General features: G+C 33.7%; 1 protein-coding gene across 1 annotated transcript in view; it reads right to left on the minus strand.

The window, feature by feature from the left end:
- Positions 1-19,821, minus strand: part of DNAH5 (dynein axonemal heavy chain 5) — a 293,673-nt gene that overhangs the window by 251,749 nt on the left and 22,103 nt on the right. Inside the window, exons 8-14 of the mRNA XM_044681991.1 lie at positions 18,135-18,248; positions 15,839-15,946; positions 14,512-14,634; positions 13,904-14,119; positions 10,130-10,237; positions 5,287-5,372; positions 463-784 (exon numbers count right to left, since the gene is read on the minus strand). Of these exons, the coding sequence (XP_044537926.1) occupies positions 463-784; positions 5,287-5,372; positions 10,130-10,237; positions 13,904-14,119; positions 14,512-14,634; positions 15,839-15,946; positions 18,135-18,248 (1,077 nt within the window). The remainder of the gene's footprint in view (positions 1-462; positions 785-5,286; positions 5,373-10,129; positions 10,238-13,903; positions 14,120-14,511; positions 14,635-15,838; positions 15,947-18,134; positions 18,249-19,821) is intronic.

Below are 19,821 nucleotides of genomic sequence, written 5' to 3' on the forward strand. Positions count from 1 at the left end.
GACTTATTCTTTAACTGATGGCCTCTGTTCATTAAACAAGCACACTTGCTTAAAAATACAAACAAATCACAGATTTCATATTGATTGGGACCTTAAAGGTCACCTAATCAAACTCCTTCATTTCACAAATGAGAAAAGTGAGGATCAGAATGGTTAGAGGACTGGTCCAAGATCATATAGATCTTGGTGTCAGAGCCAACTTTCAAATCCAAGTATTCTGACTCCATGTTGCTGTCTTCCAAACTCCTAAAGGAAGAATATTATAGAAATCCTATAGGAGTAAAACTTCAAACCATTAAATATAAAAAAACAACTAATATTCTTCTACACAATAATAATAAAGATCATATGTTAACCTAACCCTTCCCCAAATATAGAAAATAGTTCATACACATGCATGTTTCATGTTTTTCCATATCTGATTATTATGGCCATCTAAGCAGAAAATAAGTTTAGTCTTACTTGTTGAAGCCAAGCCCTGTGGTAGAGAATCTCAAATTCCAAGAGGATTTTTGCCATCTTGTTGTATTTTCTGACTATGTGCTTGGCTTTTGCCAACATAAGCACATTTGGATGCTGCTGAAAAATTTGCATCGGTTGCTGAATTCTACGAAAGAGGTGCCGGGCCCACAGGATCTTCCCAGCAATAGGAGGCTGGTCCCGAGCCAAAGGAGGGTCATTTTTCTGTTTAGTGTACAGTTTGGAGATCATCTCAATGTCAGCTCCATAATTTTCAAGAAGCACCTGATATTTTTCATCAATTCCAAGGTTAGGTATGTTCAACCTAATAATAAAATATTTTAGAATAAATGGAAGAGGTTATCAATGTCTCAAGATTTTGAAACCCTACATTAATATAGCTAATCTGTGTATAAGAAGGATGAATTAGTTGCACAATATTAAATAATTCAAAATAGACAAGAAATATAGGCATAACTAAATCATCCTGGTAATGAGGTATTGTTTTCATTTTTGTTTTTTTTTTTTCATGAAAATATAAATGTTTGGAAATAATCTGGAGATATCCATAAAGAGCTCCAAAGCTCAGAAAGCTGCATGTTTGTAGAGAGAAAAAGACTGAGTGCACTGAGCAAATTCTTAGTTTTCTCAATTAATGTGAACTTCAATCATAACCATTTTGAAGTCAATTAAATTTTAGAGAAACTATGTTTGGGTGTTTAATTTTTTTTATCATACTTCAATGTCTCTGTGATTTCATTGTTATGGACATTCCCTGTACCAATTTAGATATAGCCCTCAATGCCTTCTCATTCTGTAAAAATCTCATCTTAGAGCTGAAACTTTCCTTATGTGTTCTTGCCCCATTGGAAAATGAGCTCTTTAGATCAGGGACGATTTTACTTTTTTTTATTTCTTCTTCCCCACTTCTCCCAGCTTAGCACAGTATTTTGTACTTAGTAAGCCCTTAGTAAATTCTTTATTCATTCAATCACTCATTCAGTCATCTGTTTCTCAATGAATTCTCCAAAGAAAAGTTAACCGATACCTTATAAAATTTCCTCTCTTTTAATATCTCCCAAACATCATCGTAACCCTTCTAATGTCCATTGTTGTGTCTCATTTTCATTATTATAAAACTCATTAGATATTTTAATTAAAATGTATAATTAAATGGAAAATTAAATAACTGGGCACATTTGTGTCACAAACATGGTATTCATTACCAGTAAAATCTTCCCTCTTTGATGTCAGTATATCTTTAAAAAGATCAAGTACAAATGTCAAAAAAGAAAAACCATCATTTGATCCTCTAATCTTGATATTTGGCTTCCTATATGAACTTCCAACACAGGCTGAAGAATAAGGTAGAAGAGAAGGGAATAATCTCTGATTTATCATGACCACAATTTGTTTGTACACCATTATTTTCATATCATACCCCCCACTAAACTATGAGATCCTCAAAGACTGGAATTATTTTTTTCTTTGTATGACTAATGCTTAGAATAATACCTAGCACATAGGAAGAACTTAATAATTGCTTGTTGTCTTCAAGGAAAAATATCAGTATCTTTAAAATTTTCTTGATGATATCTATGGGAAATTATTAACCTAGTTCCACAGATGGGAAAAAGATTTGAAAGAAAATGTACCTTCGACAAAGGTTCCAAAGACTTAACATTGAGCAAGGGAAAGATCATATGGCTGAAGCAAAGGCTCTCTTTAGCTTCACTAACTCATAGTAATATAAATAATCATAAGAGAAATGACTGTGTCAGATCACTGAGATTCCATTCAGTGACTACACTATACTGGAAATCAAATAATTTAAATAATGATAAAACTCAGATTATCTACATTTCAATATTAATCTTTAGCTTCTATTTCATTTAAGTGAAAAGATTGAGTATAATATTGAAAAATTAAGCCATTGCAAGTACCTCCAATTTGCCATTTGTGGAAGATCATTTGTCAAATTCTACCAACAGAGGAACCGTAAGAGAAAGAATATACTTACACTGGCAAGACAAAATTTAGTCATGAATCTTCAAAGCTAGTTAGGTTAACAGATGCCATTTTCTGGGAGAAAAGACATGTTACTAAGGGCTACTGAAAAAATAAAGACCATAAATCTGAATGAGAACTCTGGATATATCCCTAAATCATAAGAGCTTTGGATAAGTCAATGAAATCATATCAGGAAACTCAAACCAAAGAGCACACTGGATGTGAGAAAGTGGGGACACCAGCACATTGTTGCCTGAGCTGTGGGCTGATCCAAACATTTTTGAGAGCAATTTAAAATTACACCCAAAGAATTATAAAATTGGGCATATGCTTAGTCCCAGCAATGCCATTGCTGGTTCTGTTTCCCAAGGAGATCAGGGGAAAAGGAATCCTATATGTTCCAAAATATTTATAATAGCTCTCTTTGTAGTGACAAAGAATTGGAAATTGGGGGGATATCCATCAATTGGGAAATGACTAAATCAACTGTGATATATGATGATGATGGAATATCTTTGCATCAACTTTGCATCATAAGAAATGATAAGAAGGCTATTTTTTTTAAATGTGGAAGGAACTCTGGGGGATAATGAACAGTAAAATCAGTAGAACCAAAAGAGCACTGTACCCAGCTATAGAATTAATACTGAAATAATAAATTATGAATGTTATCTCCAGAGAATAAACTGAAACATAAAAACATAAAAAACTAAATTTGTATGACTATGTCTGTCTTTCAGATGATACCTTCGGTGATATGGGGAGATTAAGGAGGAATTGGGAAACTTAGGGAGAAATCCCTTTAAAAATGAATTAATTATTTTTTTTAAAGAAGAGAATGGGATATCCAGAGGGAAACACACAAACAGGAAAGGGTCAAAAGTTTTATGTGGAATTTATTATGTAGTTATGAAGAAAAGGAAGCTAAACATAAAAGACTTGTAAATTCATTTATATACAATCTTCCTTTTCTTTGTTAATGGAAATGCTTGTTTTACTTGGTTTTATAAACTCTGGAATAAAAAAACTAAAATAAAAAATTTTTAATAAAAAACTAAAATTTATAAAAAATAAAGCCCATCAAATATATAAATATATAAGAGTAATTAATTAGTTTCATTATAACTCTGTAACTTTACTGTTGAGCAATACTATTTCTCATTGATTTAATATTATAGCCAGTGTAATTGTGATTTAAGTGTTATTCTGATGATAATACCTCTGTGTTCAGTTTCACATTTTAAATTAAAAAAATGCTAATCTAACATTATCAATACCACCTTTCAACCTGTAGCAGTGCTCTGAATGATAAAAACTTCAAAACTCTAAATTAATAGTAAGGGGAAATGCCACAGAAAAGATATCTCAATTCCTGAACTACATAATTTAAAGACTGATTTACAATAACAAAGTAGAGATTTTTATTTAGAGATGAAGAAACTAGTAAGCTAGAAGTTGCATAGCCTTGTATGTAGAGCATATATTTTATATATGCTTTTTTAAATCACCTGTAAATGTATTCTTGATGTCTCTCATTAGTACATATCTTTTCTAAAGACAAGTTACAGTTAGGGAAAGGAAGAGGATACTATCAGTGGTGGCAGGTAGCATTTAGATATGGGGATTCTGACATTTAGAGAATGAGGTTCCAGGATCTCAGACATCTAACAGAGGACAATTTGGGGAGCCTATTAAATTGTTTGAGTTCTGAATTGAAGGTGGGGGGGCTGGATTTTTCAAAAGAACATTTGGGTGAAACATTAAGAATTTCAATCTTGAGCCAAGAGAAAACGGGCCAGGAAAAAGATAAATCTCACTGTTGGAAAGGAAGTAAGATCCAGAGTCCAAAATCATAAAATCTAACACTTAAAAGGAACCTCAGAAGTCATCTAGTCCAACTCATTAGTATGTGTGTGAAGATAAAAGCAACAATAACTCATATTCATATAGCACTTTCTAAATTACAAAACACTTCCCTCACAACTCAGTGAGGTAGGTGGTTCAGTCATAATTATGTCCATTTTATTCATGAATAAACTGGTTCAGAAAAACTAAGTCATCAGGCTAGTGAGAGACCATGCAAAGATTTGTCTTCATATCATATAACACCAAGTCTGGAGGGCTTTGCATTTTAAACTGCGCTGACCCAGAAAATTGATTGGCATTATTCTCTGATTGTGGATCTTGCAGAGTTTAGAAGGTGAAAATAGAGATATCAAAACATAAGATAAGTTGTTTAATATTAAAAAATTATAGTCATTCATATGAGCTCTTTATCTTGTACCACACACATAATTATGCAAATCATTATGTTAGCTTAATTTTGCTGCAAGTTTTATCTGTAAAACAGTAACGTGATGTTTCATGTATGCTTTTATTGGCCTCCATGGTTTGCTGCTCATGAAGCCTGATTGCTTGCTCACAGTGTTTTTAGGTTGAGTATTGGTATAAAAAGCATGGGGTCCAGTGCTAGCTTCAAAATAAACTAGTTAGGTAACATTGGGCAAGTCATTTATCTTCTCTGAAGCTCATTTTCTTCATTTGTCACATGAAGAGTTTGAATTAATTTCTGCAATTCCTGCCAGATGTAAAGATCTCTGATTTTATCCAAGTTAAGTTAGCTTTTCCCAAATGTATTAAAAAGTAGCTCATGTAGGAGTAGGGATTGGGGGGTGAGGTACAGGAGAAAACAAATTTGTAAAGGTTTTTCTTTCTAATTAGAAGAGGAAGCAAGAAATTGTGCTAAGTTCTTTAATATTAATGTTATGGTGACCCTAAGAACTATACCTGAGAAAATTATTTCAAATTTCATTTTACCTTTCAAATTTCTTCAACATCATTAGTCCTTGCTCTGTGTTTTGAATATTTTCAAATGTGATATCCATGAATACCTGTAACTGATTCTAAAATAAAAGAAAATCTGATCATGAACATGAAAAACCTTGGAAATTTCATATTAATGAAACAGTCACAAGCTGATATTAATGTATTTCAGAGAAGTCATGATCTCAATTTGAAGTACAAAATGACTACTAATAGACTATGCCATTCACAATTTTTAACAAAATTCTTTAAACTAAATTAAAGCAAGTAATCCTTAATACAGTTCATTGGAATCACTTTGTGCTTGATGCCATACCCTATTACCTAATGGGCACCAGCCACTGTTACAGAACAAGGTAACAGCTGAGAGAAGGTAATTACTTAGAGAGTTAGAAAAGTCCTATTGAAATGAACTTTGTATTCAAAAAGTCCAGGCTCAGGCAGACTATTGCATAATGCAAGGAGGCATTTTTCCTTGTGAGGAGGGCACTTCTGTGAAGGTCTTATAAGGAAATGTCAGATCTGCCATCCTGAATCATATTTTCTTTCATACCATTTATAAGGAAGATAGAAGAGAAGGAGGAGGAGGAGAATGGGAAGGAAGACAGAGAGACAAAGACAAAAAGACAGAGACAGAGAAACAGAAAAAGAGACAGAGACAGAGATTAACCAAAAATATCCATGACTGAATCAAATAATTTGGCATTATCTTTATTCTATGCCAAAGAATAGAATAATTAGAAGAACTGTGGATTGAGGGTTGGCCTCAAAGACAAGAAAATATGGGTTTGAATTTTACCCAACACAGCTCTGCCCTTGAGGAGCTTACATTCTAATAGGGGAGATAACTAGGTAAGAAAACTGAGGTAGAATAAAAGTGTAGAATATTCCAGAGGTGGGGGACAAGTAGTACAAAGACACAGAGAAACGAATTGTCCTCTTCAAGGAACCACAAGTAGAAGAATGTTGATAGAACCTAAAGTGTGCAGAGAAAAATAAAGTATGAGAAGATCGACTGGAAATGCTAGAAGTATTAAAAAGCATGAAATGCAAACAAATATGATTTTTGATACTGAAAAAAATGGAACTACTAGAGCTCATAGATGGGAGAAGAGGAATGTGTTCATATTTTAGAAGAATTAATTGGCAAATGAATGGAGAACAGATTGGAGTGAGGAGAGACTCAGGTCAAGGAGCCCAGTTAGAAGGCTATTGTCCAGGTAAGAAGTGCTGTGCTAAAGGCCTAACATAGGGCTGCAATTGTATGAGTTAAGAAAAGGATATGTGTGAGAAATGTCGCAAAGATAGACATAGTAAGATTTCACAACAGATTAGAATATAGGGATGAGTAAAAGTGAGGAATCAAGAATGACACTGAGATTGAAAGTATAGGTGATCGTGCAGGAGAGGGTTTAGGAGAATGGTAATGTCATTGATAGCTAAAGGGAAGTCAGGAAGAGGGAAGGCCATGGACAAAAAGAGAAGTTCATGAAGTCCGATTTAGTAGGTAGAGAAGAAAAAGAAAGGAGGTATTAAGTTTAATTTTAGAAATGTTGAATTTTGCAAGGCTTTGAGTCCAAATTACTAGAATGATGGTGCCCTTGGGTTACGAAGGGAATCTGATTTAATAGAGGAGAACCTTTATGTGGAGGAATGTAGATCAGTTGTAGATATCATGAGTTTGAGAGAGAAATTAAAAAGTTAACTTTCACTCATTTCTAGATGAATATGTTTAGTGGGAAATTGGAAATACTCTCCTTTCTTGTCTTTAATAATATTGCTCTCTTCTAACTCTCCTACTTGTCTGTTAGACAATCTTCTGAGATTCCTTTGTTGTATTCATCAGTTACTACTTAGCATAGGTATTACCTGAGGTTTGTTCTAGGCCCATATTGGTGAACCTATGGCAAGTGTGCCAGAGGAGGCACACAGAGCCTTCTCTTTGGACACACCTGTCATCGCTGCAGCACAGAGTTTGCCAGTTTGTTATTAGAAAGCCAGAGGGATGAGTGGGCTGGGCTGCTCCCCTTCCCCTCTTCACATGCATCTGAGGACATCACCCACCCCTCTGTCCAGTAGCCCAATAGGATTACTTCCTCCCTCCCCAGTATGAGTTAAGGCAGAAGGAGGTGTTAGATGGGGCAGGGCTTTGTTTAGGCACTCAGTCTCTAAAAGATTCACCAACACTGTTCTAGACTCTCTTGTTTCCTCTCTCTTAAAAATACCATCATGTCCAAAGGGACCAGTATCATCTCTAAGCAAATAATTTATCATCATCCTTTATAGTCTGAACTCCAATTCCTCTCCAAGTCATCCTCCACTAAGCTACTGAGTTAATATGTCTAAGGTACAGGTCTGACCACAAACAATAGCCTACTTAAAAAGCATCCGATGACTCCCCATTGTCCATAGGATTAAATATGTACACCTTGGTCTAGCATTTAAGGCTCCCATAGTCTGGCTCCCACCTATTTTTCCAGACTAACTTTATATTTATTCCCATTACAAATTAAACTTCTATCAGCCACGCACCATTCACATAAAAGCCTGTCCCATGACTATTATACAATCTCTCCTCATCTTCCTCTAAAATCTTTCTTTCAAGCCTCAACTCAGGGACCACTTCTTCCATGAAGCCTTTTCATTGATCTCTCCCATCCCAGGTCTTTAGTGTTCTTTCCCATCTCAGTTTTCTTTGTCTTACATCTATTTAAGTCTGAATTAACTCTCTTGTATCGCCTCAGTAGAGTGCAAAAACCTTGAAAACAGACTATTTGCCTTTTTAATTTTTTTATCTTGAACATTTACCTCAATTCATGACACATGACAATTTTTTAATGTTGAATTTAATCAGTATAAGACCATGGCTAGAGGAGGTCCTAGAGAGAAAGATCTCAAGTCCAGTTACTGCCTCAACTTGCCTAGGATAACTTTCCACTACTATCTTGCCCATGAATTTTTCTTCCAAAGACTTCACAAGTAGGATTGGCCTTTCCTCACTTTATTCCTTTTTTTTGGTACCCTTCTTTACTGGATCCAACTGAGTACAGCACACTTCTTCCAAATGCACAACTAACCTTTAATACAAGTAAAATCCTTAATTGTCTGAGCACCAGATTCATCCCCCTTTTGTCCTCTTAACAACCAACAACAGCTCAGCAGATGTGCCTTGGACTCTGCTAATAAAAATATCCTATCTAGTCTTTCTCTTAATATTTCCATACTAAAGACACACAGATAGACACAGATAATTTTCTAAAACAAACCTATGATTTCATCAGGATAGGGAGTTCTCAAAAAAGGAACTTCCTCACTCTTCCAAATTAAATAAACACCTCCTCTTCTGCTTATAGTTGTAAAGAGGTTCATGGATCACTTGATTTGCCCAGTCACACAGCTCAAATCCAGATTTTCCTGATGCTGAGGCCAAATCAAAATATTACTCAGTTTCCCCTAATTGAGCCTACTCAACACATGTGCTCTTTGCTTTCCTATATTTGTTGTCCATTTTGTGACTGCTTGCTCAACATCAGCCTAGTCTTTGCTTTCATAGTACCTGTTACATAGTAGGCACTTAATAAATTCTTGTTGATTTGATCTGTTCTCCAGAGTGAGTTCTTCCTGTTTGCCTGGTTTTAACTCACTGCATTTTCCTGATCCATCATATTGGTATGTGCTTAGACAACTCATTGAAGTTCCCCTAAATTCTAACTTCTGGAAAAAGCACCCAAATAGGTCCACTTCAATATCTTCCCACAACTTTATGTTTCAAGCTTTTCTATATTTTGGTACTTATCTCTCTTCAATGACCTGTTCCCCAAGATCCATCAGAGTCCATTTTCTTAGGCCTATGCTGCCCTTTATAATAATCATAAAAAGAATGAAATGAAAACTGTAGAAAGAACACCAGCTCTGGAGACAGAGAACTTCAGTTCAAATCACTTCTAATGCTTACTCTCTTTGTGACCTTGGACAAATCACTTTAATCTTGGGCTTCAATTTCCCCATATGTAACAAGAGGGAACTACACTAGAGATGGTCTTTGAGGTCCCTTCCAACTCCAATTTTATGGCACTGTGATTGATGATCTTGTAACCCAATGAATATTGATTCAAAGCAGGGAGACAGAATCTACCGTCATGTCTCACTTTCCTTCATAGGCATATGGATCAGTACATGTGAATGAAATAGCTAGCACAAAGGAGAAGTAGCTACCAAAGTAGATAGAAGAAATGTATTTCCTATCATATAAAACATCACCATAGGAAAAGGGAGTTCCATATTGCTGCACAGGCTTCTGACTTCCAAGGGAATGAAATGATTCTCCCTCTGAATGGAGCAAACAATTCAATAATTCAAGTCAATAATTCCATGGAGAGGAGACTACCCTCTAAAGGGCTCTACCCTCTGCCATCAAAAATATGTACTGATTGTACATTATGAAGGCAGAAGGCAAAATCTAGCTCATTATTACAGCTATTTCATTCAAGTAAATAGAATAAATTTGTTCATGATATTAACTATTTCAGTTTTCAACAGAGAAGATGAAAGTTAAACATTTTAGGACTAACTTAGAGGAAGAAGATTCTCTCTTCCTTTACTATATAGTAGAGTGTTATTGGAAATCATTATCCAAAGCTATATTTATGACCCTTTAATCCATAAGAATGAGCACTAAATTATTAAACTGAAATCAAAAAACACAAGCAGAGGTTGATATCTTTCACCTCTATAATGAAGACACCACTGCCTTCTGAATCTAATGATCAGCAGTGTTATACAGAAGAGGAAAAAATAAACACAAGAATGTCAATAAGAATTTCATCACACAACCTACATGAAGGTCATTAGTCTCCTTGCAGAACTCTTCATAATCCTGATCAAAATCAGTTTTCCGATGGTCTAGGAAATTATACTCCTTTTTCTTTATAGTAGCAATGATGCTCTAAAAAAATTTACAACAGAAATAAAGCAATGGTAAAACTACAGTGAAACACACTTTAAAATAGATAAAGTAAATAATAAATGAACATTTTATGAGTCAGTTAAAAGTTTCCCTTTTAAAATGATCATGGTTGGGGGCATACCAACACACTAATAATAATATCTACTTTTAAATTAATAAAGACTAATATGGTACCTTTTCCATATCATACCTGGAATCAAAAAATATTTGGACAGACAATTGTTTTATCATGCATACATTTCTTTCTTAAATATTATGAAGTTTAAATTCATTCTTAAAATTATAAAATAAAATATAAGCTGTATCAGTAGGAAGAAAGGAGCTTCATTTTAAACTGTTTTTAAGTACCATGTGAAAAATAATTTAAAAAGTAAAATGCAGTGTGAAAAAGAATCTATTTGTGCTCTTCCAAAAAAATCTTGAATATAAACAATACTTCAAAAGGATATATAATATCACAAGAGGAGAATATAGTCCCCCAAAATTCCAAATGCCAACAGCCAAGAATGAAACAGTCTTTGAAGCTTCAAATGTATTGAATAAAATTCAAAACTACAATCTACCACATGAAGAGTTCTTAAGATTCATTACCTCCCTTTGCTCCTGCACAGCTGTAGTTTGTGCAAATGAAAGTATGAATTAGGCAACTCCTCTCATCAAGAATACTAATCTCAGAAGTTGTGTTTGCTCTGAATAATGAACTGTAATTCTTTGTGATCATTCTTAACCATGTTCTAAGCCATCCTCAAACAAAAATCCCCAAACTGTTGACATGGGCTTAGAATCCTTCAAAGAAAGATTCTGCCTTCTGCCATAGCGTACCTTAAAGGTCATTTCACTTTAAACATCAGGCCCAATCTCTTGGTAAATAAAATATGAACCCTCTGAATTGAGTTTCCAATTTAAACTAACCTACTCCACCAGGTCTTGCAATTACAGGATTATACCCTATATTAATAAAAAATTACTTTCTACTTAGAGAAAATCTAAAATCATAGTTATAACATTATGACTCCAGAAGTTGAAGTAACTTACCAAAGGTCATATAGTAAATTGGTTACATAGAACCATATTTAAAAATAGAAAAAGTTCACATTTTAATAAAGAGATGATGACTTTATATTATTATTCTGCTATTTCTTTCATGAGTCAACTTTCAGCTAGATTGAGTAACAATTAAAATCAAAATGAAATCAAAAGATAAGTACATATGCAATATAAGTTCCAAATGGAACAATGTTTTGATGCTGCAAAACGGAAAATGACTTGAAGAGACCATTGACTCAAATAATCACCATTTCTTGAAGTTTAACTTATATAAAATAAACCATGAGACCAAGAGCCCGAAAAATCTCCTCAATTGACATACATACAAAAGACATGAGGGAGATATGTAAGCCAAGATGAAAATAAAGTTGGAATATATATTCATTTGAAAAATCATTGCAGAATAATGTGGGAGATTATAAGTACTATCTGTTTTTCTTTTTAAAAAAAGACATGTAGGCCAATGGGGGAGAGGGAAGGACACGTGAAAATTAACCAAAATAGATCATACTGAAATCATAAATAGATGAATGAAAACAGATATGAAATATAAAAGTTATGGGAGAATTTATAATGAAAGTTATTCTCATTTTTAGTGATTATTGAACCAATGAATCTAGTCTCTTACCTCCTCAGGATTCTTTTTACTATATAAGGAAATGAAATGACATCTAAGAAGATAAAATTGGGAAAAGTGACTCAACTTGATAAAATATATATAGAAGGAATTCATGCTGGATACAACCCTACTTAAAAGATATTTAAGCAGTGATTTTCAATTCATCAAAAGGAGAGGAAAACTCCAAAAGAGTGGCAAATAATATCAATAACATTATTAAAATGAAAAAGATTAAGAAGACCTAACACCTACTATAGTTCTCACTTTCTTTTCTCTAAAATCATTATGAGAGAATGACTATGAAAATGCGTTTTATATGACAGCACATGTATAACCAATATCAAACTGCTTAGTGTCTCAAAGAAGAGGGAAGAAGGAATTATAGGAAGGAAAAAATATGGAACTCAAAATGTTAGAAAAATAATGCCAAAAATGTGTTTACATGTAAATGGTAAAAAATAAACTGTTACTGAAGGAAAAAATAATTAAAATAAAAAGTTGAATAAATAAGGTCAATGTGAGAATGTTTTATACACATATCAATCATCTTCCATGAAAATAAGAGAAAAAATAGGCAGGTTTTTACATTTTTTTACAATGGATATCTTAATAGTCACCAATCTGGTCTAAGGCAGACATAATTTAAAAAGTCAACAAACTGGAGTAAAACATATAATGCATGCCAAAATAAAGTACAAAATATTTTAACAGTCATTGTTACTTTCTTTTGATCATTAGGCATACCACAAATTAATACAGTTTTTTACTTGAAAGTATAAAAAAATGATTTTCTAATCACCCTCAGCATAATGTTATACTATGTTACTATACTTCAAGGATGAAAAAAGTAAGAAAGAGGTAACAAATTAAAAGTTAAAAATAAGAACAGGGGGGCAGCTGGGTAGCTCAGTGGATTGAGAGCCAGGCCTAGAGATGGGAGGTCCTAGGTTCAAATCTGCCCTCAGACACCACCCAGCTGTGTGACCCTGGGCAAGTCACTTCACCCCCATTGCCTACCCTTACCACTCTTCTGCCTTAGAGCCAATACACTGTATTGACTCCAAGACAGAAGGTAAGGGTTTTTGAAATAAAAATAAAAATTAAAAAAAAATAAAAATAATTTAGAAAATAGCATTATCATAGTTTAACAGAGCTTTCTTTGTATATCTGACAAGTTAGTACACTAATGAAGAAGTTATCAGGTGCTTCAAGGGAATCATAATATGTTTTATTTGTATATTTTACTCTTAATTTAAAAGAAAACCTACTTTTTAGAACTATGTAATACACTATTGACTAAAGGGTTCAACTATAAACCTGAAAAATATATCAACACTAATGTTAAATCTCACACAGATCTATTCTCTACATAAAGAACAATAATATATATTTTTCATTGAAAGAAATTAATGCATGTTCTGAAAATATTTGTAGCTGCTCCTTGTGGTGTCAAATAACTGGAAAATTGAAGGGATGTCCATCAATTGAGGAATGGCTAAACAAGTTGTGGCATAGGATTGTGATAGAATACTGGTGCACTGTAAGAAATGATGAACAGGTTACTTTTGGAAAAAAAAAAAACATGGAAAGACCTACATGAAATTATGAAGAGTGAAACAAGAAGCACTAAAAACATTATATACAGCAACAGAAATCTTGTTTGAAGAATTACTTTGCATATGGTCACCTCCAGAAAAAGGACTGATAAACAGAAATAAGTAAGGCACATTTATATATTTTTCTCCTTTGACTTTTGTCAAAGTATGCCTTCTCTAATGGGGGAAGGAGAAGGAGAGAGATAAATGGTTATTTAAATGTAACAAACAAATAGATAAAAAAAAATTTTAAATAGTTGAAAAAATAGCAAAAGTTCATTAATAGTTCACCCTTTCAACTTGCCTAATAAATAACTTAAATGAATAAAATATTTAAATATATTAATCAGTCAGGATGGCAAATTGGCTTCTGAGGTACATTACCTGAAATTTTGTTGCCAAAATTTCTAGTCCTTCAATTTTAGACTCCTCAAGAACTGAGTATCTTGTAATAGTAGAAAAAAGGTCCATGATCTTAGCAAGACGTCGATGAAAAGTCTCAAATTTTCCGAAAATATACATCTCACTGAATTCAAATTGCTTTTCATTTGGATTTTGTTCAAGCTTTTGCTTTTTCTTTTGAAAACAGTTCTGATATTCCTTAATATCAAAAACCAAAGGAGAAAATAAGAAAGAGTAGCATGTGAGATAAAATAAATGTTATGTCCTTTTTTTTTTTTTAAGGAAGATGTCATAGAGTTTACAAAAAACTTCCTAGGTCAACTGAAAGTATTTTGTGGTAATAAAATTAAAATTACTCAACTTGGGATACATTTACTTAATATACATATAAGTATATATTTAATTTACTTCTATTTGTATACGTAGTACTCCCTCCCTTTCCTTGGTAGAATGTAAGCTTCTTAAAGGCAAGGATAGCTTCACTTTTATCTTCGTATTCTTAGTGCCTAGCAAAGGATATATTCAGAGGCCATGTAATCAATGCTAACTGAATTGAATCTCTCAGTCTTACTTATTGAGCTGTAGATTACCTGTTTGAGTTGAATAGCAGATAATATTTTTTCCACAACTACATCCTGAGGCTGGTCCCAGATGGTAGCAGTTCCATTGTTGGTAATATAAAGTTTACATGCAGTTATCATCTGATTTGTAACCTTGAATTTTAAGGGGAAAGATGACAGGTTTTTAAAATACTATGACTACAAAAAGAGTATTAAAGATCTCTAGAATGCCTTCTGACTCTAAAATCCTATGATATCATTCTATAGGTTTGAGAGGTTTTTTCTTCTATTAACTATATAATTAAGTACATTAGTAACAATAGTAGAGTCCATACTAGAGGTAACCAGGATCAGAGACAAGATGGAGCTCATAGTGAGGGTCAAGGAAACCACCAGGTCTCATTTCAGAGTAAAAGGAGAAGGTAATAATTGGTAAGGAATTATGGAAGTAGTAGTGGTTCTTTAAAAAGACAGAGATATGAAATTATTTGGGAGCCAAGAAGTCAAGAAAGAACAACAGTCCTAATTTAAGACTTGACTCATGTAGTTTGGTTTATATATCAACACTTCAAATGTCTCCGTGTTCTTGCAAAAGAACAATACAAACAGGAATAAAAATAGTGCCGCCAAGATTTTTGATAGTAAGCAGTGTTTAAAAATTATCATATTTGGGGGCTAGTTAGATCTAGCGACAGGAGTTCCTGGGTTCAAATCTGACCTCAGATACTTCTGAGCTATGTGACACAGGGCAAATCACTTTTAACCCCAATTACCCAGCCTTTACCACTCTTCTGCCTTGGAACCAATACATAGTGTCAATTCTAAAACAGGAGGTATGAGTTTAAAATTTTTTAATTAAATTTTTTAAAATTAACATATGTATGTGTCAGAATTTTAATTATTGCTTTATAGGCTCCTAGAGAATTTCGAGTAGCATTTATTTTTATTAACTATTACTATTCTAACATCAACAAACAATTGTGACATAAAATAGACATGGACTAGAAAGTATGAAATATAAGGCAAGAAATGGCAGTTTAACATATTTTTTATTTATATGTATCAAAGTAGAAGAAATTAATGCCCCAAATATCATATCAAAGTTTTTAAAACATAATTTTCCATGCTATAAATATCAAAGTAACTGATAACTGGTCTTAGAATTCTTTTATTATTTTTCATTAGATCAGCCTTATTGTTGTCCCACTAAATGTTTAATACCCTTATCTTAGACATCTGATGTAACTATAGCAGACTACATGGGCATTGAGTACTATCAATGTAATAACTTTTCAAATAGAACTATGTCATTTAGAAAGAAATTCAGAATGATGACAATCCCCCCATAGGCACTCACCTTTACAAATAAAGAAGTTATTCTTTCAGAGGTATTGTAATAACAAGATATACTGTAGATCATTTTAATTGCATTGATCATTATAGGAATTGTATCAATTATGGATACCTGAAAGATACCAGGTAAGAGTTTAGGAGGAAAAAAAACAGGTATAACAGAAATTTAATGTTCTTCAGAACAATTTTTACCTTGAACATTACTATCAATTCCCATTAATACTATTCAGCCCTCCTCTATTAAAGTATTCTAATTACCTTGTCAGGGTATGGATTTGTCCTTGAGCTTTCAAAGATAATGATCATGGAGGAAGCATAAGCTTTATAACAGCACTATTAAGCTGTACAGGCTTCCAGTATAGAACAAAGAACAGTCTGTCATTCAAAGATCAATCTATTAAGGGTTAGAAAGACCTATCACTTGAGTTCAGGTTCTCATGCACTAATGCAAAGTCTTCTAACTAGTTTTCCTGCCTCATCTCCTCCCTGTCTCCTATCCATCTTCTCCACAGCTGGTAAGGTATGTTTTTTTCTAAAGTATTCATGGTCATGTCCCCTAAATTCCTATCCCCCACCAACCTATTTCTTCAGGGATCAAATATAAAGTTCTCTGGTTTGAACTTTTAAAACTCTTCATAGTCTGACCTCTTTTTACTTTTCCAGTCTTCTTTGACCTCAAACCTGTCCATGAATTCTGTGATCCAGGGCATTGGCCTATTTTAAGTTATTTCAATATTATACTACATCTCCTGTGTTTTTCCTCCTATCTGCCTTTGCATTGGTTGTCCCTCATCCCTGGAATACTCTCCCCCACCACCTTTTCCTTATATTCCTTGACTTCCTTCAAGACTAAAACCTAGATGATTCCTAAATCTATAAAATCAGTCTTTGCCTCCCAAGGATGTTCCCCCTCTTTGAGTTACCTGCATGGATTAGAGTTTTCTCTCCACCCCAACTCCTGCCCTGATTCTAGGGAACTTCACCATCTATGTCTGAATTTCCTCAAATGCTCTAACTTCCTCATTCCTCTACTGGCAACACCCATGACCCATTCCTGCATTCTATCCCAGCTATACACAAAGATGGTTATATCCCTGATCTTTCCAATAACCAAAATATTCCATTTTCAGTTTTGAGAACTCCAAATTGCCTTTATCCAGTCACAGTATTTTATTTTTCCAACCCTTCTTTCACCTTATTCCTCCTTAAATTAATATTCACCTTCCCTATGACCTCCATTCCTTTTATATCATAATATTCTCCTAAGCTCTCACCTCCACTCTGGCTTCACTCTTTCTTCCCAATTTCAACCCCTCTATGAACAACTATCCACAATCTACAATGAATTAATTAATCAATGATTCATTTGTTTTAAAGCTATTTATAAAAAAAAAAAAACTTACCAAGTGAAAAACCCTGTCCTAACTGCTAGGAACAGATAAAGAAGTAAAATAGTCTCTCATCTCAAGGAATCCACATTCTAATAGGGAGAGACAACATATGCCCTTGGCCTATTGCTGATCATGCCTTACCAACCCAGTATTATTCCTATAATATGCTACTAAAGGCAAAATACAAGAAAAATAACTATTTGTTCCTAATGAGAATCAGTGCTAATACAAAATAACATTAATTCTTCTCAAAGAAATTGGTAAACATAAAAATTACTGCTCTCCATGAGGTTTCTATAGAATAATCACTTAGTAATAGTCTTATGAATGAAAACTCTATCAGTAACAGATTGGTTAATGAACTTTCCCTAGAAATATATAAGATGGGGGTAGGGAGAATTAAGGGAGGAGGAAAAAGTTCAGGCAGGTGATTTGGTTAATATAGAGAACATCCAGTGAAGCAACTCCTTCTACCAATTCAGATCTACAATTTAATATCCTAGAGAGTTGCCTAGCACCTCTGAGAAGGTGTGACCCTTCCAAGATCACTGTGCCACTTTGTGTGTGTTAGAGATGGGAATTAAATCCAGGTCTTCCTGATTCTGCTGTTGACCCTATCCACTCTGCCAAACTGCATTCAAAAGATATATCTCTTAATGTAAATTATACTTTTAAAAGTGGAAATATTTACATGTGCTATATATATATATTTATGCTTTGCATTCATTTAAAATACAATATCCCATAGCTAAATTCCTAGGCAGAGGGTTTTATTTGTTTTTCCCCTGAAGATGAAATTAATTTTTAAAGAACTGCTTCTAAAACCTGTGACCTAAAAATCTGTATTCATTTCAGCTGGCATAAAAGAATCTTATCCGTTGAATAAGTGAGTAAAAATACTTTACTTACAGGGTCACCATTGTATAAGGGGTCACAGCATTTTTCAAGTGTGTACAAAAATTTAACATTGTCCTTGGCTTCATTAGCTGCATCAGTAATATGAGCATCCAACTCCCGCCAAGTCTAAACATAATACATACACAAAAAATGAAAAAAAGGAAAGAAAATCATGAGGGCATCAATAAAGAAATATCTAACATCACAGTTGCTATGGAAATCATTTCATTGTAATTTCCTTGTATCAGCATGCCAGTTTGTTCTATTCTACCCAAGGACTGAACCTAGAAGGGTGAATAACTTTTTTGTAATGATAAGCAAGTTAGATATTTGGACCCTATATGGAAAGGAAACTTTATTGAGGCTTTTTTATGTTTATCCATACCAGTCGGCAATATACCATGATCTGCTCAGAAAATAAAATGCTGGCATGATCAACATATTATAGAACAACAGCGGTGAGCAAAATGTAAAAAGGTAACTCATATTTTCACATATTTGCTCATTATATCATATCTCTGATTCGTCAGTCAGCCTAAAATTAAAATAAAGGGGCAGAAATTCAATAGTGAGTTCTATCCCATCCCAAAACAAAGTTTAAAAGCTCCATTAGCTTCTCAGAATATATGGCTATGATGTTCATTTTAATACTGATGGGAGAGATGTGCACAAATAGAGAGGCAAATAGTTCCCTATGAGTGCATCTGTGAGTGCAGCTGAGTTCCTAGTTTGGTAATGCAGAATTGCTTACTTTTGCTTCATAGCCCTTCTGTTCTTGCTTGAACAGTTTGCACAATGACACTTTAATTCCAAGAGACATACTGTCAGAAGAACATAGCCATATAGCATGCATTGTGTTCTGCATCTCTTCATGATGCTATGCAGCAAATCCACCATATGCTTCTTTAAATATCCTATTTCTTATTTCTATTTTCTGAGTTAATTTGCAAAGCCCCAACTTTATTGTGTTTACCCCTTACAAATGACATTTTTTTTTCACAAGTAGGAATATATTAGCATGGAGCCTTTATGGAGAAGTATCTCCTTTCCTAAATATATTACATACAATATATCCTATCAAGCAATGGTCACTGGATGTTTCTCAACCTTCAAAAAGTAGAGAAAGAAATTAGTCTAAATATGTTTCCCTCATCATGATGAGGAAAACCAGCATAAGTTTAAAATAGACTGTCTCCCATATCTTCAAGCATATAAACTGATAAGACTCTATATGAATGAGAGTAAATTGTCATAACTGTGAGTCCAAGTTGTAAATATGAACTAATTGGTGAAATAATTCTAGGCCCCTTATTAGACATCCATCTATCTCTTCTGCTCCATCTGTTTTAATCTACCCCTCCATATCGTTGTCTCTTCCCTTGGTGGCTCTTAGTGTCTTCTAGAAGGTAAGAAAGTTAATACATCTGACCCTTACTAGAGTCCCTTAGAAGGACCCTAAGAGTGGGTCTGCTAGTACTTAGTAGTGAATTCTGGAACTTTCCCACCAAAAGTGTTTCCTTATTATCAAGCAAAACACTCCTCACATGGAAACTCCTACTTAAGTGCTGCTGATAGATGCTGATGCCTGTGATGATAAATGGCATCCAGACATTATGAAATTAACTTGAAGCTCATTTTTGAGTTACAATTTCTATCATATAGAAAATATTTATGTCAATTAGCTAGGAAATGTATCTAT

This window comes from Gracilinanus agilis, chromosome 1 (genome assembly GCF_016433145.1).
Source record: "Gracilinanus agilis isolate LMUSP501 chromosome 1, AgileGrace, whole genome shotgun sequence".
In the NCBI taxonomy this organism is placed as follows: Eukaryota; Metazoa; Chordata; class Mammalia; order Didelphimorphia; family Didelphidae; genus Gracilinanus; species Gracilinanus agilis.